At 56.9% G+C, this 25,810-nt stretch overlaps 4 protein-coding genes and 1 long non-coding RNA gene across 7 annotated transcripts in view; 3 read left to right on the top strand and 2 right to left on the bottom strand.

The window, feature by feature from the left end:
• FLNC (filamin C) overlaps positions 1-8,827 on the top strand; it is a 26,981-nt gene extending 18,154 nt beyond the window's left edge. Inside the window, exons 29-48 of one of the 2 annotated variants that reach the window (XM_077770759.1) lie at positions 39-62; positions 180-427; positions 860-940; positions 1,252-1,351; positions 1,591-1,731; positions 1,967-2,095; positions 2,188-2,361; positions 2,958-3,119; positions 3,234-3,437; positions 3,846-3,998; positions 4,084-4,206; positions 4,329-4,571; positions 4,763-5,032; positions 5,132-5,269; positions 5,522-5,637; positions 6,206-6,338; positions 6,433-6,609; positions 6,759-6,977; positions 7,592-7,801; positions 7,908-8,827. In XM_077770759.1, the coding sequence (XP_077626885.1) occupies positions 39-62; positions 180-427; positions 860-940; positions 1,252-1,351; positions 1,591-1,731; positions 1,967-2,095; positions 2,188-2,361; positions 2,958-3,119; positions 3,234-3,437; positions 3,846-3,998; positions 4,084-4,206; positions 4,329-4,571; positions 4,763-5,032; positions 5,132-5,269; positions 5,522-5,637; positions 6,206-6,338; positions 6,433-6,609; positions 6,759-6,977; positions 7,592-7,801; positions 7,908-8,095 (3,233 nt within the window). In that variant the 3' untranslated portion in view covers positions 8,096-8,827. The remainder of the gene's footprint in view (positions 1-38; positions 63-179; positions 428-859; positions 941-1,251; positions 1,352-1,590; positions 1,732-1,966; positions 2,096-2,187; positions 2,362-2,957; positions 3,120-3,233; positions 3,438-3,845; positions 3,999-4,083; positions 4,207-4,328; positions 4,572-4,762; positions 5,033-5,131; positions 5,270-5,521; positions 5,638-6,205; positions 6,339-6,432; positions 6,610-6,758; positions 6,978-7,591; positions 7,802-7,907) is intronic. The other variant, XM_077770760.1, reaches the window with a different exon arrangement.
• LOC144237072 (uncharacterized) overlaps positions 1-12,717 on the bottom strand; it is a 14,326-nt gene extending 1,609 nt beyond the window's left edge. Inside the window, exons 1-4 of one of the 2 annotated variants that reach the window (XR_013336746.1) lie at positions 12,630-12,717; positions 7,093-7,131; positions 5,564-5,670; positions 958-1,273 (exon numbers count right to left, since the gene is read on the bottom strand). This is a non-coding gene — a long non-coding RNA (uncharacterized LOC144237072). The remainder of the gene's footprint in view (positions 1-957; positions 1,274-5,563; positions 5,671-7,092; positions 7,132-12,629) is intronic. The other variant, XR_013336745.1, reaches the window with a different exon arrangement.
• A 183-nt stretch (positions 12,718-12,900) lies between these two features.
• Positions 12,901-15,716, top strand: ATP6V1F (ATPase H+ transporting V1 subunit F). The gene is made up of 2 exons (XM_077770757.1): positions 12,901-13,151; positions 15,349-15,716. The coding sequence occupies exons 1-2, from the start codon at positions 12,994-12,996 to the stop codon at positions 15,548-15,550; spliced, it is 360 nt and encodes a 119-aa protein (XP_077626883.1). The 5' UTR covers positions 12,901-12,993; the 3' UTR covers positions 15,551-15,716.
• A 410-nt stretch (positions 15,717-16,126) lies between these two features.
• SPMIP1 (sperm microtubule inner protein 1) lies at positions 16,127-18,568 on the top strand. The gene is made up of 2 exons (XM_077770756.1): positions 16,127-16,793; positions 18,391-18,568. Exons 1-2 carry the CDS (start codon positions 16,226-16,228, stop codon positions 18,498-18,500), a joined length of 678 nt encoding a protein of 225 aa, XP_077626882.1. The 5' UTR covers positions 16,127-16,225; the 3' UTR covers positions 18,501-18,568.
• Positions 18,569-18,658: 90 nt separating this feature from the next.
• On the bottom strand, positions 18,659-24,286 carry LOC144237055 (uncharacterized). Its single transcript, XM_077770740.1, has 7 exons — positions 24,161-24,286; positions 24,005-24,091; positions 22,861-22,928; positions 22,418-22,521; positions 20,561-20,628; positions 18,876-20,251; positions 18,659-18,792 (listed from the first exon to the last, which is right to left on the bottom strand). The coding sequence occupies exons 1-7, from the start codon at positions 24,284-24,286 to the stop codon at positions 18,690-18,692; spliced, it is 1,932 nt and encodes a 643-aa protein (XP_077626866.1). The 3' UTR covers positions 18,659-18,689.
• Positions 24,287-25,810: the final 1,524 nt, after the last annotated feature.

Here is a 25,810-nt window from a genome sequence, read left to right as displayed (position 1 = left end):
CAACGGCTACGTGGCCTCACACTCTTCTCTGTTTCCAGTGTCCATTGGAGGCCATGGCCTGGGTGAGTGCCCCTTTACTTCTCTTCTCGCTGTGGGCTGAGGGGGCAGGGGCAGCTGGGAACGGAGAGGGACTGGGCGCAGCCCCCACAGACTCTCAACCTGGCTCTTCCGGGTGGCAGGTGCCTGCTTGGGACCCCGCATCCAGATCGGGGAGGAGACCGTGATCACGGTGGATGCCAAGGCGGCAGGCAAGGGGAAGGTGACATGCACAGTGTCCACGCCGGATGGGGCAGAGCTCGACGTGGACGTGGTTGAGAACCACGATGGTACCTTTGACATCTACTATACAGCGCCCGAGCCGGGCAAGTATGTCATCACCATCCGCTTTGGAGGCGAGCACATCCCCAACAGCCCCTTCCACGTGCTGGTAAGCTCCAAGGCCCTGGACAGCGGCTGGGGAGATGGGCCCTCTTAGCAGCAGAAAGGAATCCCAGAACCTGTCCTCACATCTGATGGACTCTGGGGCCAGAGTGTTCGAGTCAAGCCTTTGGCTTCCCACAGCCTCCCAACTTGGGAGTTGAGCACAGCCCCTGTTTTCTGGCCCCTCCGGTGGTCAGTCGGCTCTCCCTGGAGGAATTTGCCAAGTTCTCTGATCCTCAGGCCCCCTGTCCCTATACATTCCCCCCACGGTGGCCGTGCAGGACGATGAAGCCCTCTAGAGGGTAAAGCACTGAGATTATCCATCCGGCCTCAAGGACAGCCCAAGATTTCAGCCTCGGAGTCAGCTCTCACTCCCCCAAGCTGGCGTGAACTGGCCTACCGGGTAACGAGCCGTGCTCTCCCATGCCTTGTCTCCCAGGCGTGCGACCCCATGCCCCACGTGGAGGAGCCTCCCGACGTGCTGCAGCCACACCGGCCCGGCCCCTACCCCACACACTGGGTACTGCCGCCACCCACCTGGGGGATACCTCACCCTCCTCCTCCTCCTTCATTTCTTCCTTCTGATCCTGGTGGCCAGGGCTGGGGCACGGTCTGGGAGCCATCTTGGGGAGCAGGCAGGAGCCAGGCTGGGCAGACGGATCCCCGAGCTGAGCACGGCACCTCTTCTGCAGCTGACACACCTCTCCTGCCGTTCTGGTTTCACCGTTAACCATCTTGTTCTTTCCGCACTTTCTCTGATTTCAGTTGGGACTCAGGCCAAGCTCCCTAGGCCTTCCCCAGCCCATGACTGTTCCTCTCCCCTTGCCCCAGGCCACAGAGGAGCCAGTGGTGCCTGTAGAGCCAATGGAGTCCATGCTGAGGCCCTTCAACCTGGTCATCCCCTTCACTGTGCAGAAAGGGGAACTCACAGGTACTGTCCTGGGGCCCCGAGGCAGGAGGGCTCGGAGGGGGCACTTCTTCCAGGCCCAGAGCGGGAAGGTGAACTACCCAAGGTTAGGGCAGAGCTGCAATTCAGACTCAAGCCTTCTGTGGCCCTGTTCAGGCTTCCTCTCACTGCTCCAGGCTGTCTCCTGGTGCCTGGGACAGCAGGGACAGGGTGGGCTGGGGTAGGATGAACAGGGTCGCCTACATGACTGTGCTCCCTGGCAGGGGAGGTACGGATGCCCTCTGGGAAAACGGCCCGGCCCAACATCACTGACAATAAGGATGGAACCATCACGGTGAGGTATGCACCCACCGAGAAAGGCCTGCACCAGATGGGGGTCAAGTATGACGGCAACCACATCCCTGGTAAGTCGGGGCCAGGCTGGGAGGAACCCACAGTGACTTCATTCTTGCCTGCCTTCTTTCAACAAATGCTCACTGAGCGCCTGCTGTGTGCAGACACCACGCCGGGCCCTGGGGAGGCTGTATCTTGGTGGGAGGCAGACACGAAAGCTGCAGGAAGGCACTTGGGGGCCATGGTGGGGCTCAGGCGGCTCCCATCCTCACTACTGACCCAGTCCCCTTTCTCGGTCTCCCTCAGGAAGCCCCCTACAGTTCTACGTGGATGCCATCAATAGCCGCCACGTGAGTGCCTACGGGCCAGGCCTCAGCCACGGCATGGTCAACAAGCCGGCCACCTTCACCATTGTCACCAAGGATGCCGGCGAAGGTGAGGGGAGCGCTAGGCAGAGGGCTGGGGGAGGGGGCCAGGCACAGGGAGGAGGGCGGGACCTCTGATCTCAGCCCCACCTCCCCCTACAGGGGGCCTGTCCCTGGCTGTGGAGGGTCCATCCAAGGCAGAGATCACCTGCAAGGACAACAAGGATGGCACCTGCACCGTGTCCTACCTCCCCACGGCCCCTGGGGACTACAGCATCATCGTGCGCTTTGATGACAAGCACATCCCAGGGAGCCCCTTCACGGCCAAGATCACAGGTGGGGTGGAAGGAGGCACACGGGCCCCAGCACACGATGGATGTGCAAGACCAGCGTGTTCAAGTAACCCAGGGTGTTAGGGTAGGGGACCCTCTGGGTGGAAGAGGGCATTTTTGGGCAAGTATCAAGAACATTCCATTCCCTAGAGCAGGTGAGAAATACCCAAGCACCACTCAGGCTTTGAAATACCTCATTTCACTTAGGCTTTGGAGTAACTCTTGTGAAGTTAGTGTACTGATAAACCTCTTTGATACACTGGTAGGCCCAGAGAGGCTAAGCAACTTGATCAGAGCCACAAAGCAAGCAAGGGGTCTGTGCCGACTGGTCTAGTGTTTTGGTTCCATGAAACCATGTGACTTGTGATTAAAATACACAGCTTAGGGATTTTTTCTATTCGGGCTGGAGGCACCCGCAAGGCAGCTGGGGGAGTGGGCGCATCTATAATCTTTGGCAGCTAACACGTGAATGAAGACCGTGCTCTCTTGGGGGCTTCTCTGCCCTTTGAGGGGGGAGGTCCTGCTAGGACGTCTCCTGCGCCCCATGAGAACATGCTACCTGGAATCTTAACCACCTGACATGTCAAACCCCCCCACCAGGTGACGACTCGATGAGGACCTCACAGCTAAACGTGGGCACCTCCACGGATGTGTCATTGAAGATCACAGAGAGTGACCTGAGCCTGCTGACCGCCAGCATCCGCGCCCCCTCAGGCAACGAGGAGCCCTGCCTATTGAAGCGCCTGCCCAACAGGCACATCGGTGAGCCTGGGGCCCTGGGGAGGGACCTCAGGGGAGGAAAGACCTGAAAGGGGCTGGGAAGGGGAACTCTGCCAGGCCTAGGGCACCCTGCCTGACCCCCCCCCCTTTCCACAGGCATCTCCTTCACCCCGAAGGAGGTTGGGGAGCATGTGGTAAGCGTGCGCAAGAGTGGCAAGCATGTCACCAACAGCCCCTTCAAGATCCTGGTGGGGCCATCTGAGATCGGAGATGCCAGCAAGGTGCGGGTCTGGGGCAAGGGCCTGTCCGAGGGACATACCTTCCAGGTGGCAGAGTTCATCGTGGACACTCGCAATGCAGGTGCTTCTTGCCCCAGAAACCTCTTGTTTTGGCTGGTGCTTCTGATAAGGGCTTGAACTTTCCTGCCCAGCACCCCCTTAGCCATTGCCTCCTTCCTGAACTTCCTGGCCCAGTCTCTGTTGGGATTCACATTCTGGGGTCCATTTGGGGGAAAGTCTATGTTCCAGGTCATGCCTCTCAAATGTTAAGAGAAAGTTCAGCTCTCCTAAGACTTCTGCCTGAGGGAATTTTCCATACTGCCCATCCCTGGCTGGCTGGTTCAGGGCATGCTTATCCCTCCTCCGGCAGAGCCAGCTTCCACGAGCGGTTATACGTGCTGGGTGCCTGGTCCAGACAGAGCCTGTAGGGGTGGGAGGGGAGGGCAGGGTGGCAGGGTCTGAGAGACATGAGTCCTTTGTTTCCGGCCAGGTTATGGGGGCCTGGGGCTGAGTATTGAAGGCCCTAGCAAGGTGGACATCAACTGTGAGGACATGGAAGATGGCACATGCAAAGTCACCTACTGCCCCACTGAGCCTGGCACCTATATCATCAACATCAAATTTGCTGACAAGCACGTGCCTGGTAAGCTTTGGGCCATGGCTGGGCAGAGAGAGGCTGGGAGGCCAGTGGTCTGAGCCATCTGCTCCCCCCGCCTCTCCTCCTCCAGGAAGCCCATTCACTGTGAAGGTTACCGGCGAGGGTCGCATGAAGGAAAGCATCACACGGCGCAGACAGGCACCTTCCATTGCCACCATCGGCAGCACCTGTGACCTCAACCTCAAGATCCCAGGTGTGAGCCGGGAGGAGCCTGGCAGGGCACTGGGGGTGGGGGAGTGGATGGGGGGGCCCAGAGCCTACCTCCACGGGCCTCTGTCCTGCCGGCGCCCTCACCTCCACTGCTGTGCCCCACAGGGAACTGGTTCCAAATGGTGTCTGCCCAGGAGCGCCTGACGCGCACCTTCACACGTAGCAGCCACACATACACCCGCACAGAGCGCACCGAGATCAGCAAGACGCGGGGTGGAGAGACCAAGCGTGAGGTGCGGGTGGAGGAGTCCACCCAGGTTGGCGGGGACCCCTTCCCCGCGGTCTTCGGGGACTTCCTGGGCCGGGAGCGCATGGGCTCCTTTGGCGGCATCACCCGGCAGCAGGAGGGTAAGCAGGGTCATGCTGGGCCAGGGTCCTCACAGGGAGGCTGGGCCTCTGTCCCCTGGGACAGGCTGGGGAGGGCATGGGCAACTGCCCAGGGTGTTCTGGGTAGAGAAGGGGGTCTGAGGGAGGGAGGGAGGCAAGGTCCAGGCTGGGAGCAGCCCCAGTGTCACCCTGACCATCCCCACCTCCTGCAGGTGAGGCCAGTTCCCAGGACATGACTGCACAGGTGACCAGCCCATCGGGCAAGATGGAAGCTGCAGAGATTGTGGAGGGAGAAGACAGTGCCTACAGTGTGCGTTTTGTGCCCCAGGAGATGGGGCCCCATACAGTCACTGTCAAGTACCGTGGCCAGCACGTGCCTGGCAGTCCCTTTCAGTTCACTGTGGGGCCACTGGGTGAAGGTGGTGCCCACAAAGTGCGGGCCGGAGGCACAGGACTGGAGCGAGGGGTGGCTGGCGTGCCAGGTGAGGGACAGGTGTCCAGGAGAGGGGGTGGGGGTAGGGCAGTGGCAGGATGGGCAATCGTGCTAAAGGACTGCCTCTGCCCTGCTTCCCTGTCCCCAGCTGAATTCAGCATTTGGACCCGAGAAGCGGGTGCTGGAGGCCTGTCTATTGCCGTGGAGGGTCCCAGCAAGGCGGAGATTGCATTTGAGGACCGAAAAGATGGCTCCTGTGGGGTCTCCTATGTTGTCCAGGAACCAGGTGGGTGTCCAGGATGGAGGTGGGGGCTGGGCTTGCCTGACCTTCCAGACTGGGTTTCTGCTCACTGACCAGAGCAGAGAGATGGCTGCAGAACTGCCCCTGCTCTTTCTTTACTCCATCTCCCTCCACCCCACACCCCTGGGAGTGTGCACGGAGCACTCTAGACCCTGAGCCCTGACCCAAGGAGCCTGTCCTGGGAGGCGGTGGGTGGTGTGATCCAGGGGCCTGTGCTGACCAGCCTTCTCTCCCCAGGTGACTATGAGGTCTCCATCAAGTTCAATGATGAACACATACCAGACAGTCCCTTTGTGGTGCCTGTGGCCTCCCTCTCAGATGACGCTCGCCGCCTCACCGTCACCAGCCTCCAGGTATGTGCCACGGAATGGAGCCCCTCTGCCATCCTGAGAGAGAGGTAGGAGGTGAAGGCAGGTCCACGTGTCTAGGGGCTTAGCAGTGACCTTGGAAGGGACAGTCAGGCAGATGTCTCTCCCTCTTTCCCAGTATCTGTACAGCAAGGGGGTGCCATGCCTCACCCCAGGATCATCTTCCCACACTCCCACCCCCAATTGTCCATCTTGTGCTTCTTCAAGTCCTCTTCAGTGACTCACCTCCTCCAGGGAGCCTCCCCAGGCCAGTCTAGGCCACACCCTTCCTCCTCTGGGCCTCTGGACACTGACTTGCTTTATGGTGTTTGAGTCTTATCTCCTTAGCCAGGACAGGGCACATCATCTCATCCCCCACTGTGCCCAGCACAACCAAGTGAGCCCACCTCCTAGCAGATGCCAAGGCCAGAGGCCCAGCCCCCACCTCCTCCTCCCATGGCCTTATAGAGAGCCTCCCTGAGCTAGGCCAGCCTGGGGCTGGGGTCAGTCAGGCGGCAGAGAGCAGTGTTCCAGACCCTCCCAGGAGTCTGAGCACCCTCTGTGGCCTCTGCAGGAGACGGGGCTCAAGGTGAACCAGCCGGCGTCCTTTGCGGTGCAGCTGAATGGTGCTCGGGGCGTGATCGATGCGAGGGTGCACACGCCCTCGGGTGCGGTGGAGGAGTGCTACGTCTCTGAGCTGGACAGCGGTGAGCTGGCCCTGGCCTTGCCCACCCATACCAGGCCCTTCTGGGATGGGGAGGGGAAGGACAAAGGCTCACTCACCAACCCTCTGCCCCACAGACAAGCATACCATCCGCTTCATCCCCCATGAGAACGGCGTCCACTCTATTGATGTCAAGTTCAACGGTGCCCACATCCCTGGCAGTCCCTTCAAGATCCGCGTTGGGGAACAGAGCCAGGCTGGGGACCCAGGCTTGGTGTCAGCTTATGGTCCTGGACTTGAGGGAGGCACCACCGGTGAGTGCCTGGGGCGAGGGACGAGGGTCAGACCCGGGCACTCAGCCTCTGGTCCTATACTGCCCTGTCCCAGAGGGCCGAGTCCTTGCAGAGGTCTGCTCTGGGAGTGTGGGGGCCTAACCTACAGCCTTGCTACCTCTGGCCCCTAGGCGTGCCATCAGAGTTCATCGTCAACACCCTGAACGCGGGCTCAGGGGCCTTGTCTGTCACCATTGACGGCCCCTCCAAGGTGCAGCTAGACTGTCGGGAGTGTCCTGAGGGCCACGTGGTCACTTATACTCCCATGGCTCCTGGCAACTACCTCATCGCCATCAAGTATGGTGGCCCCCAGCACATCGTGGGCAGCCCCTTCAAGGCCAAAGTCACAGGTGAGTGCCCTGGGCAGGGGCCATCCCTCCAGCCCAGCCTGCAGCCCAGCCTGGATGACTCCAGAGGCCATTCACACTCAGTCATAGTCCGACCTAAAATCCACAGACAGCTTACCAGGAATACAGTGGGCCTGGCCTTCCACAGCACGCCATCCTGTGGAGCCACAGAGAATCATTTTTGAAAATCACATCCTTCTCTTTACTGTTGTCTGTCACTTGATTACTTTCCCCCAGCAGTGGCTCCCAAGCTTTAGCTTAACTTTCTGCCCACCCCCACCCCTACCCCTGCCGGTTTCGTATGTTTCTGGCTTTCTAGAACACAGAGCTCAGGAAACATTTAGCAAGCTTTCCTTTTGGAAGCAGTGTGAAGGATTAGTGGATATGTGTTCCTTTTTAAAGCAAGACTCTTACCCTGGGACTTGAGTTCCCACCTCATGCTGGAACCAGCAGAGGCCCAGGGGCTTGGGGTGAGTGGGAGCTGGTGTGCACAGCCAGGCACTCTAGGAATGCTGGCTGCTGCCAAGGGGAAGGGATGCAGCCCATGGGCTGCTGGTGCTGGTCCCTGGGCAGCAGACCTCTGACCCTGCTCATGTTTATCCCACGCTGTCCCTCAGGTCCCCGGCTGTCTGGAGGCCACAGCCTTCATGAAACATCCACGGTTCTGGTAGAAACCGTGACCAAATCCTCCTCCAGCCGTGGCTCCAGCTATAGCTCCATCCCCAAGTTCTCCTCGGATGCCAGCAAGGTGGTGACACGGGGCCCTGGGCTGTCCCAGGCCTTTGTGGGCCAGAAGAACTCCTTCACCGTGGACTGCAGCAAAGCAGGCATGCTGAGGGAGGAGAGGGTGGTTTCCTGGGGGTGGGGAGGTGGGGGGCACCACAGGGCTGTGGGTCCCTGGTGTGAGCCTGCCCCTTCTGTCTCCCCCTCCAGGCACCAACATGATGATGGTGGGCGTGCATGGGCCCAAGACCCCCTGTGAGGAGGTGTACGTGAAGCACATGGGGAACCGGGTGTACAACGTCACCTACACCGTCAAGGAGAAAGGGGACTACATCCTCATTGTCAAGTGGGGCGATGAAAGTGTTCCCGGAAGCCCCTTCAAAGTCAACGTGCCCTGAATCCCTGAAGTGCCTCCCCCAGCCTCAGCCCCCACCTCCGGCCCATGCACTCTCACACACACACGTACCACACCTAGATGCACACGCACACAATCAGATCCCACAAACACCTGCCCTGGGGTGTGAAATGAAGGCCTAGCCTCCCCTCCGCCGCCATGACCCCAGGGGTTGGAGGGCTTTTTCTGTCTCAGGGCAGGGTTCCTCCCGTGAATGTGACATGAGGGTGGGCTGGGGGAGGGTCGAGGCCAGTGGGGAAGCATGTGTTTGGGGGTGTCTGCACGTGTGAGAGAGGTCACCCTCAAACCGCACTGCCGGCCAGACCACCTTACTGCTAAGGACTGTGTGTGGCCCCTCTGGTGGCCATGACCCCAGAGTGTTAAGGACTTGCAAAGAAAGCACAATCGGAGAAGAAAACAGATCCAGGACCAGCAGCAGCGCTGGCGCGTGGCCTGGCCCAGAGCGGTTCACATCGGCCCCAGCCAGGCTTCCTGGAGGACTGCTTTCTTTCTCTCTCTCTTCCTCTTTTTTTTTTTTTTACGGTTGCACAGCTCTGCCCCATGGGGGGGCCTTTTTTACACACTGCGAGGCCCAGCTTTCTGGGGGGACTTTTGCACATGTCACGCGGCTCTGCTGAGAGTCGTGTAAGTGGAAAACTCCAAATAAAGTGTGGCCTGTCGCAGAGGCTTGACTGTTCTCCTGCTCTCTGTGGGTGGCCATCATGTATTTGGTGAGGTCAGGGATCTCGGTGAAATACCTGAAAGAACCAAGGATTGGTCCTCAGACTCCTAGGGAGCCAGGGGTGGGAGGGGGAGGTGAATGGACACTGTGTTCTGGAACACTGCCCTATGACTGCTGAGAGGCCAGCTCCCCTTGAGCCTGACCTCAAAGACTTTCAACAAATTAGGTCCTTAAAACGGCACAGACTCAAACAGGAATGTTCCTCACCCAGCAGACAGGCAGAACCCCATGCAAACCCAGGAAACTTCAATCTGGCTAAGTCCAGGGTCAGGTCTGGACCTGCTCTGGCCGCACCAGCAGTTGTGACCTTGCTCAGAGCCCCAACCGAAACCAGCCTCCTAACTCGTCACCCTAGCCCAATCTCTTTCCTTAGCCTTCCTGGCCCGCAAACCTCTGAACTCGTCTCGGAGGCCCACCGCCTCTTCAGTTAGCTTCCCTGGGCCCCTGGCCTCTTAGCTAGTCTCCCTGGCCCACCAGCTTGTGTGTTCTCCCTTACCTGCAAACCTCTGAACTAGTCTCCCGGCCCTCCAGCCACTGACAAGTCCTGAGGCCACTGACTCTTCCCTTAGCCTCTCTGACCCGCCAGCCTCCTCTCATGGCCTCCCCAGCCACCAGCTTCTTATCAAGTCTCCCAGGCCCAGCCCCTTCCCTTAGCCTCCCTAGTTCACGAGCCTCCTCCCTTAGCCTCCCTGGCCCACCAGCCTCTCAGTCTCCCTAACTGCCAGTCCCTTAACAAGTCCCTTACTTGTAACTAGCCTCCCTAGCCCATGAGCCTCTTCCCCTGGCCTCCCCAGACTACTTCTCTTAGCCTCCCTTGTCCATAAGCCTATTCACTAATCTGCTTCATCTGCATGTCTCTTAACCAGTCTCCCTGACCCATTGGCCTATTAACCAGTCTCCATGGCCCACTGGCCTCTTCCCTAGTCCCTATCCTATCAGCTTTTAAGCTCGACTTTTTGGCCCATCAACATCTAAACTAGTCTCTCTCGCCCACCAGCCTCTTCCCTTACCCACCAAGCTCTTCCCTTGGCCTCCTTGGCTACCAACCTCTGAACTAGCCTTCTGGGCTCCACAGCCTCTTCCTTTAGACTCTCCGGCCTGCCAGCCTCTAAGCTTCCCTGATTCATTGGCCTCTGAACTGGGCCCCTAGGCCCACCAGATTCTTAACTAGTCTCCACAGCCAACCAATCTGTTCATTTGCCCTCCCTGGCCTGTCAGCCTCTTAACTAGTCTCCCTGTTCCACCAGTGCTTACCTAGTTTCCCTGGCCCATCAGCCTTTTACTAGCCTCCCTGGCTGACCAGTCACTTCACTTAGCCTCCCTGGTCACCAACCTGTGTACCAGTCTTCCTGGCCCTACAGCCTGGTCACTTAGCCTCCCTGGCCCACTAGCCACTTAACTAGTCTCACTGGCCTGCCAGCCCCTCGCCTTAGCCATCCCGGGCCCACCCTTTACACTGAAGCCTGAGAGGCTCACATTACAGGAACTTGCGCCTCTCTGGCTTGAAGCCCCTCCACAGCTCTCTCCTGTCCCAGGCCAACATCTACTCTTCTAACAAGGCTTCTTAGGCCTCCAGGTTCAAACACCAGCTTCCCCTACCTGTTCATGCAAGGAATCCTGAGTCCTCCGCGTGCTCTCTCCCCACCACGCCCTCCACTCCAAACCCTCACAGCTTCTAGCTTCCGGGGGACCCATGTGGCAGTTTGGGCCACTGTCCGGAAACACCCTTGCCTCTCCACTCTCCTCATCTTCCTGGTCCCCTCCCCACCCCTCCTGGATCTGCCCCACCAGCTCCCGAACTGGGATGTCTGAGGGTACATCTATGCCTGTGTTATTACACAGATCTGTGACCTTGCATCTACAGACTCTCCTCCCCACGAGCCTGAGTTCCCTGACCCCGGAAGGCCTAATACAGGCAGGTGTGACAAATGAGTAACTCAGTAGCCAGCGCAGGGCAAAGAAGCATTTCACTCAATTGATCTCCCACCTCTAGACCTGTCCCGGACATTTCAGCACATAGTGGTGGGCCAGCCAGAGAAGACCCAACACGTGGCCCAGCTCTGAACCACCTTCCTCACCTCCTTACTCAGTAGCCTATCTCCCTCCTCGATCCTTATCAAGTTTCTTCTTTCCTTTCCCCCTCCTTGCTCTGAATCCTGCCCTCTTAAGATTCCTCCAGAGCCTCTTTATTTTTTTAAAGTTTATTTATTTATTTTGAGAAAGACAGAGAGAGAGTGCACACATGCAGGAGGGGAGGAGGTGGGGTGTGTGTGTGGGAAGAATCCTAAGCTCCTAAGCAGACTCTACACAGCCAGTGCAGAGCATGATGCAGGGCTCGAACCCACGAACCGCTAGACTATGCCCGAGCTGAAATCAACAGTCAGACACTGAACTGACTGAGCCACCCAGGCGCCCACCAGGACCTTCTTTATTGTGTGTTTGACCTCCTCTCCATATTTTTCACCCTCCCCTCCATCCTACAGGGAGCCCCTTGAGAACAGAAATCATATTTTATCAATCTTGCGTCCTCAGCCTCCTCATGGCCGCATTTGATAAACGCTGTTTGAATGAATGAGTGTTTGATGAATGTATCTAGCTCCTTAACTTTACCGGTTAAAACCACTGAAGGCAGGGTCCATTCTCTTAAGTACCCAACCATTTGTGACCGTTCTGTGCCAGGCACTAACCCGGGTGCTTCTACGCACATCCTTCCTCATTCTCTGCCCTCCCTCCCCACTCACCCCAGATGTGAGCACTTCCCTGGATGGCCCGCTGGCCTCCTTCTCAGCATCAGCTGCCTTCCACCTGTGTGTCTATAGGCGTCCAGCTGCTCTTCCCCAGTATGGCCCTGGGTGCCAAGCATTTATGGGCTCTATCTCACTTAAGCTTAACAGCCCTATCAGGTGGGCATACTTTATTTGAAGAACTCAAGGTCTTGAGAATTTTGGTGATAAATCCAAAAATCATGCCTCTAAGTAGCAGGGCTAAGATTCAAACCAGGTGTGCCCAAATCCCAAGCCAATCATACAAATAACCACTAGACAAGACCATCTGGAGCTTCCAAGCCCTCTAAATTCACAAGCCACAGGCTGAACACCAGGATGCCTGTTTGTTAAAATGGAGGAGGAAAGCTGGACCTTTCCCTTTCAGTCTGTATTCCATCCAGAGCTCACTCTCTCTGGAACGTTACTGCTACCCACCCAGTTGCAATGGCCAGAAACCTGAGAGTCACCTGGATCTCTCTCTCTCACTCCCCAAACACATCCAGTCTGAAAACCAGTTTTGTCCATTCTGTCTCTAAATAAGTATCTCTTGACTCCATCTCCTTCTCCACCGCTTCAGTTCTGGCCACATATCTCTTACCACAGTGGAATGCACACAGCCCCGGGACAGCACAAGCTCTAGAACTCATACCTCATGACATCATTTTCCAGTCGCTTCAGGATAGTTTGTCCTCAGGATAACTTCCAGATTCTTTAACTCTTTTTCAGGGCACTTACGCTCTCTAGTCACTAAACCTTTGCATATGCTGTTCCTCTTTCCTAGAACACTCTCTTGTCCTTATTTCTCTCCCCTGAATCCTTCTGGCGACCCTCTTTGAGCACTCTTCCCCCATCGCTCTATGGTCAGTTACCCCTACAGTGGATGCTTCCATGTCCTTCTCACATTTTAGCAATTAACAAACCGCTTTGTAATTGCCTGTTCGCTAGTCAGTGTCCCCATTAACTTGTTCAATCTTTTATCTACGAAACAAATACGTACTAGTTGTTAACCATGTGCCATAGTTAATACTTACACACACGATACAGGCTCGGACCTTACCCTTGGGAACAGAACCTACATCTTTTCTTCTGAGGTCTCAGGGTCTGACAGCGCTGGGTTTAACTGGTTTATTGAACAAGCGATGGAACGCGCCAGCGTGAGTCCGTAGTGCCGCACGCACTTCTGGGAATCGTAGTCCCCAGGTTCGGGGCCTCGCGTTACAGCGCAGGCGTATTCAGATTGCGGCCGTGTTACTAATAATGCGCATGTCTCGGGAGGAGACGTGCTGAACCGCGCATGTCTAAAGGGTGGAGGTGCGGTCGTAAAGGCGGTGCGCTGCGGAGGTGGGGCTTCGGGGACTTGAGGTTGTCGCCGCTGAGCTCTACCAGTCTTCGAGAATGGCTGGTAGGGGGAAGCTAATTGCGGTGATCGGAGACGAGGACACAGTTACTGGCTTCCTCCTGGGCGGCATAGGGGAGCTTAACAAGAACCGCCACCCTAATTTCCTGGTGGTGGAGAAGGATACAACCATCAATGAGATCGAAGACACTTTCCGGTACGGTAGCCCTCGAGGCCCGAATGGGTCCCTCTGCTTTGGGTCGGAGCGTGGGGAATAGGCGGTGGTAGCGCGGAGACCCAGCCTTCGGGGTCTGAGAGGGGCTTCCAGACCCTGACCTCGAGGATCAAGGAAGTCTGCCCCGCCGCCCTTCCGGAGGAGGCCTCTGTGCCCCAAGTTCTCTTTTGGGGTACCGGGGGACCCGGACTGTGTCAGGTCCACGAGCTCATCCGTCATATGACTGTGTGTCAGGAAAGAAGGGGAACGGAGCTCGTGACGGGCACCGCCCCTCGGCCCATCCGGCCCCTGGGACCTGTCTCAGCTCCGCCCCCGTTCACCCATAGAGCTGGCTGCCAGCATTGCTAGCTCTCAGCTCTTTGGGGAGCTGACCCCTAAGGGAACCACACACTGAGCGAACACCTAGGCGGTGGGTCGGGCTTTCTCGTATACTCATGTCCCTTAGAGGCTCACAATCATCCTTTAAGGTAGGGGTTATTATCCCCACTTACAAGTGGGAAAACTAGAGCTCACAGAGGTTAAGGCACATACCAAAGTTACACCACTTGGGAGAGAGGGAGTGGGGATTTGAACCCAGGCCCAACTCTCTTAAGCCAGGTCCAACTCTTCAGTCTTGGAATTTCCCATTGTCCTGAGCACAACCGGCAGAATATTAGGACTGTATCCTACTTTGTGCTAAGACCTTGCCCTCCCCCCCCGCCTTTTTAACCAAAAAGGAAGAAAAACTTTATTTGCATATGACATGATAAGTACAGAGAATATAATTAAGATTCTTTTAAAAAAGCCACCAGAATAAGTGCATTTAGCAAAAAGACCTCGCGTTTGAAGTCCTCATTTCCTGCCCTGGGTCAAGAGTGATAGCTTCATAGTGTGGATGCAGGCATGTCCCTTAACTCAGGAGTTGCCCTGGTGACTTGAAATGAGGATGCCAGCCCCCTGTGTCTTCTCACCCCTTCTCTAAGGCCCCTGGTGCCAAGTCTCAGTAACAAACCACTCTCACCTGTTTTCCCCTAAACAGTCCAGCCATGAGCTGCTGGCTGAGACTAGTTCCTGCTGCCTAGGGATGATAGGCCTGAACTGGCCTGATCGCTAAGCATTCTGGTAAAGTGACCCAAGTTGTCATGGGAGAAGGACAGATTTTACTCCAGGACCATTCCATGTTTCCGTCCAAAGAGACCCAGAGATCGTCAAGTCTAACCGGCCCTAGCGCCTGGCACAGAGCAGGTGCTCAGTAAAAATTTTATATATAGATGTATGGGTTTTTTTAATGTTTGTTAATTTCGAGAGAGAGGGAGCATGTGCCAGTGTGTGAGCAGGGGAGAGGAGAGAGAGAGAGAAGGAGAGAGAGAGAGAGAGAGAGAGAGAGAGAATCCGAAGCAGGCCCTGCACTGTCAGCGCAGAGCACAACGCAGGGCTCCGTCCCACAAACCGTGAGATCATGACTTGAACTGAAACCGAGAATCAGATGCTTAACCAACTGAGCTACCCAGGCGCCCCAATAGTTTTTAATATATTAAATAATGCCTGGGTGACTACAAGAAAGGAAGATCCCAGTGCTAGGTCCTTTCTGTGGGGGAAGTATGGTTGTCCTCTTTGTGTGTTGTATTGGCTCATGTATTTGGCTCATGCCAAACTTCAGTATAGACCTTGAGGCCTTTAGTGGTCTCTTCAGCCCCTTTAGAGAAAATGTTTTCCTTTAAAAAGTTAAAGTATTCATGGGGTTTGCAAATTAATATTTCAAAGTTATACATATTGAGAAGTCTCACTCCCACCCGTCTTTTTCCACTTCATTACCTCCCTCCTCCACCCCTGAAAGCACTTAATTCCTTACTTATCTTTCTGCTTTTTCTTTATGCACATACAAGGGACAGACATATATATTCTTATTCTCTCTCTTTTTCACGTAAGCGCAGCGAGCAGATCACATCAGCATGTGCCCTGATCTTCAGCACCAGCTCACTTGGGAGCCTTCCAAGCAGGGGAGGTAGAAGCCAACCCTGACAGCCAGGGCCCTTAGACTCTGAGTGAAGTTGGTTCTGGTTAGAATGGAGAGAGCTCAGTCTAGCAGCCTTTGCCCTTGCCCTCTGCACGCGCTGGGTCAAGCACATTTGCCTCCGCAGCCCAGCCTCACCTCCTTGGAGCAGGCTGCCCTGGACTCCCTTCTCATTTCTCCCAACAGGCAGTTTCTAAACCGGGATGACATCGGCATTATTCTCATCAACCAGTATATCGCAGAGATGGTGCGGCACGCGCTCGATGCCCACCAGCGCTCCATCCCGGCCGTTCTGGAGATCCCGTCCAAGGAGCACCCCTACGATGCCGCCAAGGACTCGATCCTGCGCCGGGCCAGGGGCATGTTCACGGCCGAAGACCTGCGCTAGGGCCTTCTCACAGCCAGGCAGCATCTCCCCCAGCTTGCCCTCGGTCCTCTAAGTTTTGAGCCTCTGATTTCCAAGTCCCTGTCCCTTCCCACTGTATTGAGAGGCCAGGCGAGGTGCTTCTGGGTTGCTGGGGACTCTGCCATTAAAGTCAAGGCTGGTTAGGGAACAGGAAGCCTGAGTGTCTTCTCTCCACTACCTCTTCCCTGTGCTGTCACACGGTGTCATTGTTGATGTTAAAGTAATGTTATTGCTTCGCTCTAAACTGAGGCTGGGTGCTAGACAGGACACACGTGGGACAAGGCTGTCGGGGAGATTCGATCGGCAGGGCTGGGAAAGGTTCTGCCAAAGATATAGGCGTAGAAAAGTTGGACCAGGAAGATGGTTCCCGGAAGTCATAACTCAGGGACGGGTCCTCTGAATCAACAGTGACCTGGTCTGGTGGGGAGGGACAGGAGGAGGCTGGTGTACAGGCCTCTGGCTCCCCGACTTCGGTCTCTATCGGGCTGGGAAGGGACCTGACCCCAAGGGCTGGGAGCAGAAACGCAGGAAACCTAAAGGCCTGTGATACGAGACTGGCCCTGGATCCTGCAAGAGGTTTGGGGATCAAGGGCTTTTGCCAGCGGGCCCCGGCCTGAGGCTGCGTGTGGATCAAGGCACGTGAGGTCTGCTAAGGCCATGGCAAGTAGAACCCTGGCCCTGTGTGAGGTGAGGCCTGGTTGCCAGGTGACTGTCCGTGGCAGCCACCTGCTGTCAGAAGGACTCTGCTTGCTGTGCTCACCCCTCAGCTGCAGCCGCCCCAATACCTGTCCTGCCCTTGCTACCATGTCGCGGCAACTCAACATGGATACGCTGCGGCAGAACTTCTGGAAGGAGGAATATCTGCGGGAGAAGATGTTGCGCTGTGAATGGCACCACAAGTACGGGTCGATGGTGAAGGCCAAGCAGAAGGCTAAGGCTGCAACCCGCCTACCCCTCACACTGCCCACCCTGCACGCCAAAGCCCCACGCTCACCCCCACCTGCCCCCAAAGCGGTGCCTTCCAAGGGCCCCAGCCCTCCCCCGGAGACGCCTATTCAGTCAGAAATGTATCCGGTACTGCCCGCCACCCGGGCCCTGCTGTATGAAGGCATCTCCCACGACTTCCAGGGGCGCTACCGCTACCTCAACACCCGAAAACTGGACATGCCAGAGATGCGCTACCTCTTCCCCATCACCACCAACTTCACGTACGGCTGGCAGCTGGGTGAGCCCCAACCTCCCAGCAATCACTCACTTCACAAACCCGGGGCTCCTGCCACACGCCAGGCCATGCTGTTGGCACTAGGCACACAGGACATGCGGGTGGGGGTGCCCCTTCTAGTGGGGGGTCCAGGCCATAAACATAAGACAAAGGAAACATCTGAGAAGGCCAAGTTCCATGATGAGACTAGGGAGCGATGGGGGAGAGGGGCGGGGGGCATGAGACGTTTTAGATGGGATTGTCAGGAAAGGCCTCTCTGAGGACCCACCTACAGGCTGGAAGCTAAGTGACACAATGGAGGAATCTGGATTTTATTCCAAGTGGGAGAGGTAGCCATCGAGAGTTTTAACTGCTTGTGAATGGTGCTGGTAGGACACTATTCTGTAAGTAGTGGCTTTGTTCAGAGAAAGCTCTGGCAGACGAGGCCTGCATCTGAGTTATCCTGGGAGGGAGGAGGATGGCTTGGGCCAGGGTGATCAGCGGTAGAGCTGAGGTAGATTCAGGCTCTGTTTTGGAGGAAGAATCTCTGAAGCCTACTGATGGACTGAATGACAGAAGGGGAAAGAGAGCCACGGTGAAGTCCAGGTGTTTGGCTCAGGCCGCTGGACAGGGAAGACAGAGAGGAGTGGGGCTGGGGTATGTGTGAGGACAGAGCAGCCCTGGCCATGCTGGAGGTGTCGGTGAAGTGGCTGTACGGAAGTCCCCTCTGGAGTGAGGCCAGAGCTGAAGGTGCATATTAGGGGATCGTCAGAATATAGGTGCTACTTAAAGCCTGAGGTTGGGTAAGCTCGTCCAGGGATCTCCAGATGCTGGAATCTGATAGGAGAGGTCAGGGGCACAGAGAAGGGTTGGGGGGGTGGGTGTATGTGACGGTTTTGGCGGGAAGGCTCGTCCATCTGGACTGAGTCTGCCTTTTCTGGGAGGCTGAGTCAAGGGTCCCCATTGGGAAAGGAGGGTGGGAAGGCAGTGGTGTAGTTGAGGATGAAGTTAGGGCTTGGGAAAGGGAACACGCCAGGGAGCGTTGTGGGATTGCTGGGTGACGCCGTGTCCCTTTGCTCTTTGTGGTCATGAATTTCAAGTGAGACTACTCAGTCATGGGTTTTTCTCCACAGGCTTGAATGCCATCCATAGGTGGATGGTTGGGATAAACACAGTTGACGTTTTGCCTAAAAATTCCCCCCACTGTCCCCGGGGTGCTAAAGGGAGAGGAAATAACTTTCCAACAAAAGCAGGAAGCAAGTCCCAGGGGAACAGGAAGTAGAAGGAAGCCCTGTCTCTCCCAGAGATGTCTAACTCTGTCTGTCCCTGTGACAGGCCTTGCTGGGTGTCCCACCAGCTGCTCTGTGGAAGAGCCTGCGGTGGGGGAAATGATGGCACATGCTGACTGGCTGGTTCTGCCTGACTGCTGATCTGGGCACCCAGCAGGCTCCTTAATTTGCCCAAGGCCCCCATTAGTCAGAAGCACTTTTTATTCCTTCACAAAGGATACAAAGTGGATACAATACAGGCAGATTCCTAGGGCTCTGAAGGCAGGGCTCCCATGCTCCGGCCAAGTTCCCTTTCCCAGAACCCATTTCTGGCCTCTGGCATCTTTTTCCAGGACCCCCGGTGAAGCAAGAACTGGTCTCCTGTAAGATGTGCTGCATCGAATCATTCTTCCGAAAGAATGGGGCCTTCACGGTGCTGGATCCCCGTGACCTGGCTCTCTGACCTTGGCCTGGCAGTGGAGTTAGGGGAGGGCAGAAGAAATAACAGGCCTCCTCGCGGGGCTGAACTGCTGTGTGTGTGTTTCTGGCCCTCCCAGGCCCGAGACAGTGTTCTGGGCCTTTCTTGGAACTACCTCTAGCCTGCAGTTGGTTTTTCTTTCATCCCCATCTCTTTAATCATCCCTTTGAGGATTCAGCAATGACTAGAGGGGGCTGGGAAGGACGAGGGCTCCTCTCCTGGGAAAGGGACCTCAGTGCGAGGAGGCCACAGTAGCTGCTGGAAGTTCTGGGTGTTCCTGGAAGAGAGTGGCCGGTCATCCCAGATGGCAGAGAAGGGGAACCATTATCGCCCCTTAAGCCTCCCCGCCCTCCCCCTCACCTGGCCCCGAGGGCCCGCAGCCGCCCGGTCCTCTCCCGGTGCACTTGTTGCAGCTGCTGCCGCAGAGCGCGCCGCTGCCCCGCCGCATCCTCCTGGGGTGGTGTGGAGCGATGAGCGCCCCCGGCCTTGGACCCCGCGGGCTTGATGGAGCCAGCAGGGGGCAGCACCCGGACTGACACCCCCTCCCCGCNCACGCGGAGACGCACCCGGAGCCGCTGTTGCTCGCGATCCTGCCGCCGCCGGCGCCTGGCCGCGCGGTGCAGCTCCAGCAGCCTCTGCAGAGCGGTCTCCTGCTGCGCTGCGCTCACGCCCGCCGACGCCTCCTCCCTGCCTCGGGGCCGGGGCCACGCGGCCTTCGAGGCCTCGGGGGCCTCCACGTCGCCCCTCGGCTCCCCGACGGCACCCGGCATCTGCTCCGCCGGGCCAGGGCTTGCTTCCGGGTCCTGAAGCCCGTGCGGGTCGCGCACCGGCCCTGAGTGCTCGGGGGGAGCTGCGGGGCGCTCCTGCCGCCCGGAGCCCCCTCCAGCGCTTGGGGCCGCTAGCGTCTCGGTCCCCGGGCTTGGGAGCGGCGGCCGGGTCGGGGGCGTCGGGGGTGGAAGGGGAGTCCGTACCCGCTCGCCGGCGGCGCTCTGCCCTCCCGTGCCCGGTGCCGGCTCTCGCCGCTGGCTGGTCCTTTTCCCGGAGCCACCGCTCTCCCTGCCTCTGGGCTGCGGAATCTGTTCTCCCAGGGCCCTGCAGAAATCCCTAGACGTTCCCAGGGAGCCGCCTTCCTCTGGGGGCTGTGTGGGCACCTCTTCCTCAGCCACTTCCCAGTTCGGGCCTGGGGAAGCCCGAAGGGTCTTCACTTCCTGGCCCTGAGGAGGAGTCCACTCTCTCGACTCCTGGAGAGCCTTCTTTCTCTGGCACTTAGGGCCATTTCCTCTTTGACCATGAGGGGACTCTCTCCTCACACCCTGGGGAGGCGCACACCCGGGATACTCAGAGACCTCCTCCCTCAGAGCACCAGCGGCCTCCCCACTCTCACCCTGGTGTGCCTTCTCTCTCTGTCTCTCAGGAACTTCTTTGTTCTCCCCCAGGGGGGCTTCCCCTCTCTGACCCCGGGGGCTCTCTCCTTTCTGCTCCCGAGGGTCCCCCTCTTTCTGCCTCAGAGGAATCTCAATTCCCAGCAGTTTCTGAAGTTCTGCTCTCTCCTGGCGCAGGCTCCAGCCCAGCCCCTCCAGGGGAACTTGGGTTTCCGGCAGGCCCTGGGAGGGCAGGCCTGAGGGCCTTGGGGCCCCCTGAGTGAGCTTTCCACCGCATACATTCGTGGATGGCTGTCCATTGGGCCTCTGGGTTGTGGGTCCTGCGGGTCTCCTCTCCTCCCTCTGCGCCAGGTTCTGAGAAGCAAAAGCATTTGGGCCCAGGCTTGTGAGGGAATCCCCCTGCCAGGCCCACTTCCCCCAAGGGACCCTGGGGACCTCAGTGGCTGTCCCAGTGGGCATCACTTCCATTACAGCCCTTCCCGGATTCCTGAATTCGTTAAGCCTTTTTTATGTAGGGTTGAAATGTACTTCAGTGAGGTCCCTTCCTCCCCCTGGCTGTAGGAGGTAGCACCACCGCCCCCCAGTAGGCTCCCCCCAGGCAGACCCCACCCCTGCTGTTCCCAAGCTGAGAGGGCCCTTGCCCAGGACATTTGACTCCTTCACCTTGAACTCAGAACCTCCTGGGTCCCCAAAGCTACTGCTGGTGGCGGGGTTCGGCCCTCGCAGGCAACCTGAAGGAGAAAGACCAAGGTCGGGAACTCTCTGCTCAGGTCCCAGCCCCTCACATTCCACCTGAACTGGAACTGGGAAGCCTTCCCCAGCACACGAGGGGAAGGGGATGCCCTGAGGACTGATGTTTGAACTCCAAGGCTGTCACAGTTCACGGGTCCACCCTTCTTCACATTGCCTGTTGCGTGCCCGCCTGTCGGATTTGTCCGCCAGCAAGCAGCCCACCACATCTTCCTCACCCTCCCAGCGGAGGCAGGGCACTTCAGAGGCATGGCACATGCTGTCCCCAAAACCACCAGGAGAGGCCTGGGGGCAGGAAGGGTGTGTCAGCCAGGCTTGTCAGGCCCACATAGAACACCTCCCCCTTCATCCTGGCAGAGCCTCGGCCGGTAAAGAAACCCCCTGTATACACCTTATTTTACTATTATTAAGAAAAACCCTCTTTAGCTCCTTCTTGGTTGCTGACAGTAAAATCAAATGAAACTCAACAAATGACATTTTAGGCTGAAGCCTGGCCTAAAAACTGCAAGTTTCATGATTAACAAAAGAAATCTAAAGAAAGAAGTGAACTGTCACTGCTCCCTTGCAGCTGTGGAGGAAGGAGAGTCATTCTGCCTCCCATAAAACTGGTTAAAAGAACTTGATTTCGTAAGGTCCTAAATGGAGAACTTTTAAGTTAATTCCATCTTTATGAATATTCACATGTCCACACTGCATAACAGTAACCAAATAGGTATATTCTCTGCGAAAAGAAATGTCTTTTGAAGAATTTTTGAACGAAGGAGGCTGTAACAAGACTCCCTGGTCTTTAGAAATGACTGTCATGGGTGCACCTGGGTAGCTCAGTCTGTTAAGTGTCTGACTTTGACTCAGGTCATGATCTCATGGTTCATGGGTTCGAGCCCTGTGTCCGGCTCTGTGCTAACAGCTCAGAGCCTGGAGCCTGCTTCCAATTCTGTGTGTGTGTGTGTGTGTGTGTGTGTGTGTCTGCTCCTCCTCAACTCATGCTCGTGCGCTCTCTCTCTCTCAAAAATAAACATTAAAAAAAAAAAAGATTGCCATGAACAGGGAACACAACCCCCAAACCCTGTCCCCTCACAGTTTTCATCTGTTGTCTTACTAGATAATTTGTCTCTCTGGTTATAATATTGTAATTAATATCTCTCTTTCCCCAAGAGATCTTCTGTTTATAAAACTTTCTGTCAGTCAGACAAACAACCATTGGTACTTGGCTCTTCTCTCCTGTGCACGACAGAACAATTAAAAGCTTAATGCTTAACTGTGTTAATTTAACAAATAACTGGAGAGTCTGTTTCATTTAAATTAATAGGCCAGAGTTCACAGCATCCATCCCATAGAATTCTAATTGCCCGTTTACTGTCATACTCTCACTAGGCTGTGCTCTCCTCAGAGACAGGGACCAAGTATTGGGGCCCCCAAGTCTCTCTTGTGTTCTGTATATTCAGGGGCCTGGTGCGAGGGTAGCAGATAGGTGGCAGGAGCTTCTAGTCCCTTCCCTCCTACCTAGGCTGCCATGGACAGTCCTCCCCAGGACACTCTCCCTGAGCCCCAGTTTAGCTTCAGAATCCTCCTGGACCCTGTGCCTGGGGCAGCTAGTACCAGTCAGGTAGAACGGGGACATAAAATAAAACCTGCTTGTCGTCCTTGGGTGCTCCTGGCACCCAATATACAGTATGAGACGAAGAATGAGTGGGGAGGCGACTGGAATCCTGGCACTTGGAAGGAGGACTTCCCGCCTAGTCTGGCCGCCCTGCCAGGGTGTCAGCGTACCAGGTGTGGGTGCTGCAGGTAGAGCAGGGCTCGCCCACCTTGGGTCTCTGTCCCTCGCAGCTTCACCCAGATCCAGGGCTGATGATGGGTCTACTGCCAGCCCCCTGCAGGAGCACAGAGGCTGCCTCAGATACGCCTCTTGTGGCCCATGGGCTCTGGAGGGAGGAGGCAGCTTGTCTCCAGTCTCCCCACCCCAGTCCAGGGCAGCCTCTCCCAGCCCCTGCACCCACCACTGGATCCCAGGAGCTGGAACTCAGGGGGAACCCTTTCTAGGGGCTGTGGCAGCAACCATTCGGGAGCATCTGAGTGAGAGCCCCAGGATGAGCCTTGGGCACAAGAAAGAGGCACTAGGCAGGGCTGTGGAAGGAGATAGGAAAAAGGGGCCAGTGCCTGGCCCTTTTGTGTGGCAACCCGAAACAGGCTTTCCCAAGAGAAAGACTCACCCTTCAGGAGGCTGATGGTCCTGGCTCAGGGAGTCCCCAGCCGGGGGCAATGGGCACGGCCTAGAACTCTGGAAAGGTAGAGGGTGCCCCAGTCTACAGGGCATCCTTCCCCAGTGTGGTAGGCAGCCTTTAAGGTGGCCCCCAATGACCCCTCCTCCTGGTATCCATGCCCCCGTATGGCCCTGTCCTCTGCCCCTCCTTGCGAGGAAATGGAACCCTCCTGCCCACTCGGGCCTTCAGATGAGACCGTGGCCCTGACCAACAATGTCAGCTGGACACTTCCTTAGCAGTCACCACAAACACCCCCCTCTTGCCACAGCTGAGGATGCCTGAGCTCTCAGACAGGGCTGTCAACTTGCCCAGAGTGCCGTGGACAACTGGTGACTGGCAATCAGACTAGGAGGCACGGTCCTAGTTCCCAGTCACCATAGCACCTTCCCTCCTAGAGAGGTCAGCCCAGCCACCAGCCCTGGAGGGAAGGGTCTGTGTACCCTGGGCCAAGCATTGGTGCCTTGGCCCTCAGGAGCTGTGCCAGGCTTGCGTGCCTCCGATGCTGTTGCCATGGCTACAGGCTTCTAGATGTCACCGCACAGCTGATTTGACCAAGATGTTAATTGCAGGATGGCAATAGCAGCCTGTATGTAAGGAACAGGCCCTGTGCACTGGGCACAGTGCTAAATCCTTTCCACAAATGAGCTCACTGGTGCTCCCTCCGAGTAAGATCTACTATCTTCCCCATTTCACAGCTGAGAAAACAGAGGCTTACAGTCCACAGGGAGCATCAAACCGGAGACCCAACCCAGGCCCATGTGTGTCCAAAGCCCATACCCCTTCCCCTTCCCTCCCAACCACAATCACCTCAATGTCACACTGACCCCATTGCCTTCAGCCATGCCCTTGCTCACCCAACTGGTCAGCTGCTCAGAGCCCCTACCCCTCCTACCACGGGGCTTGCCGTAATGGCTCCATGCACACTGGGCCTGGTCCTTCAGCCCGTGGAACTGGGCCCGGGGGGGCCAGAAGAGGCTCAGCCCTGCCCCAGCCAGCAGCTCCAAGTCCCACAGGAGCTGCAAAAAGACGCACTGCCAGGGTAACGAAGCAGTGCTCACCTTGCCCCCTGCCACGCCACTCAGCCAGCCCCTACCTGTTCCTGGGCCCGCCGGGTCCGCTCCATCGCCAGCAACACAGCGGGCAGCTCCAGTCCCAAGGGACAGGCCCGGCTCTCTTGCACCTGGGGGGGAAATGAAATGGCATCAGGCCTCTACTCTGCCTGTTAGAGACGATGCCCCACCTCCCTCACCTGCTGCAGGGCAGCCTGGAGCTGGCCCAGGCCCGCAGGGCATCTGAAGAGGTGCAGGTACAGAGCCAAGGCCTGCTTGGGGCTACAAGGGAGCCCTGGGCCCCCAGGTATGGCTGCCTGCTCCATGGGGTTGGGGAGCCAGGGCCGGTGTCCCCTCCCTCCTCTCCTCTGCTGCTGAGCCTGGAGAAGGGAGGACCAGGAATGAGGAGGAGACAAAGGCTCCTGAGCTCAATAATGCAGAGACCTGACATCTGAGCCAGGGCCCGGACCGCAGCCAAGTCTCCGAGAGACTCTGGCCCGCCTCTGAGCGGGGTTCCTTGGCTGCAGGGGATGGCAGTGCCGGGGAGAGGCATGTGCACATGCCTGTTTGCAATCCAGAAAGAGTATGTATTTTACGTATACGTATGACGCTTGCAAGTGCATCCTATCAGCGTGTAACATGCCCAACACAAACAGCAGCTGCCAACAGCTCACTTACTCCATGCAGGAAACAAAATGCGACCTGCATGTAATCCATTCTGGAAGCAACTCTGAAAAGTGGGTGCTCTCATTATCACCCCAATTTTACAGATTAGAAGACGGCCTAGACAGTAAAGCACCCTAGCTAACATGTGGCAATGTCCCTTCCTCTGGAGGCAAATGCCCATGCAAGCAGCCATGGGCAAGACAATGGTGAGCAGGACAGGGGCTTGCTCCAAGCTGACTCCCTGCAAAGTGCCGGCCACAGGTCACCCTGTTTACTCCTCCTCAGGACACGTAAGATACAGCAGATGAGAACACAGCTTGTACAGGTTATAATGAGGGGAGGTAGAAGCCCTAAGTTTCACACCCCCTGCTGCCAGGAGCAGCCTTGCCTGTGGCTTTGTGATCCCTCCGTGAGAGAAAGAGGCCACCTCTCCCAGGTGGGCCTCAGCAGAAGCGGGCTGAGCTCGCAGGGCAGGCGATCTCCGTTCAGCCCAACACTCTCTCTTCACTCCTGCTGAAAGATTAGGGACCTGGCAATGAGAATGGAGTAACCCCCCACACCCCAATCTTTTAGCCCAGGTGCCTAAAACACCAAGGTCACAGCCAATAGGTGGCAAAAACAGAGTTTTTTTGAAAAGAGACTTTTCAAGGAAATAGGCTTTTTGTCTATTTCAAAACCCATGTCCTTTCCCCTACAAGGATGTCCCCTGTTCACGTGTCCATCCAGGGTGGGTGTGGCTGTGAATGCACACATGGGTCTGTGCATGTGCTGCACACATTTATATGTGTTTCCGAGGGGGGGGTGTGTGTGTCTGTCTGTGTGTGCATGCATGCATATGTGTCCATATTTCGTCACAGTCTATTGTGTCTCCTGTTCCCCACCCCAGGCATGGGGGTCCCTATGTCACCAACTGTTAGAAGCGCCTAGCCTTTGGTGTCCCCCAAATCAGGAGGAAAGGGAATGCTGTGTGGAGAAACTGACCCCCTTCTCTGTACTCCTCAGCCCCCTAGGATTCCACAGGGATCCACAGAGGTACCAATGTGGGGACCCTGGGCTACACCTGTGACACAGTGTGAGCACAGAGCTGGGACCAGGATACTTAGGTGCTCCTTCCGTCCGTTGCAGGGTTTCCCAGGTAACACCAGGGTTGGCAGGTGGGGGCAGCCCAGGCAGGTACAAGAAGT

This window comes from Crocuta crocuta, unplaced genomic scaffold (genome assembly GCF_008692635.1).
Source record: "Crocuta crocuta isolate KB4526 unplaced genomic scaffold, BGI_CrCroc_1.0 scaffold266, whole genome shotgun sequence".
NCBI classification, from domain to species: domain Eukaryota; kingdom Metazoa; phylum Chordata; class Mammalia; order Carnivora; family Hyaenidae; genus Crocuta; species Crocuta crocuta.
The sequence above is the reverse complement of the archived record's forward strand: the minus strand, read 5'-3'. Positions and strand labels throughout refer to the sequence as shown.

Bases quoted from the DNA above. Each gene is read 5' to 3' on its own strand.
- SPMIP1 (XM_077770756.1), top strand. From the start codon at position 16,226: ATGGCAAGTAGAACCCTGGCCCTGTGTGAGGTGAGGCCTGGTTGCCAG. The intron at 16,794-18,390 runs GTGAGCCCCAAC...ATCTTTTTCCAG, and splicing joins CACGTACGGCTGGCAGCTGG to GACCCCCGGTGAAGCAAGAA.
- ATP6V1F (XM_077770757.1), top strand. From the start codon at position 12,994: ATGGCTGGTAGGGGGAAGCTAATTGCGGTGATCGGAGACGAGGACACA. The intron at 13,152-15,348 runs GTACGGTAGCCC...TTCTCCCAACAG, and splicing joins GAGATCGAAGACACTTTCCG to GCAGTTTCTAAACCGGGATG.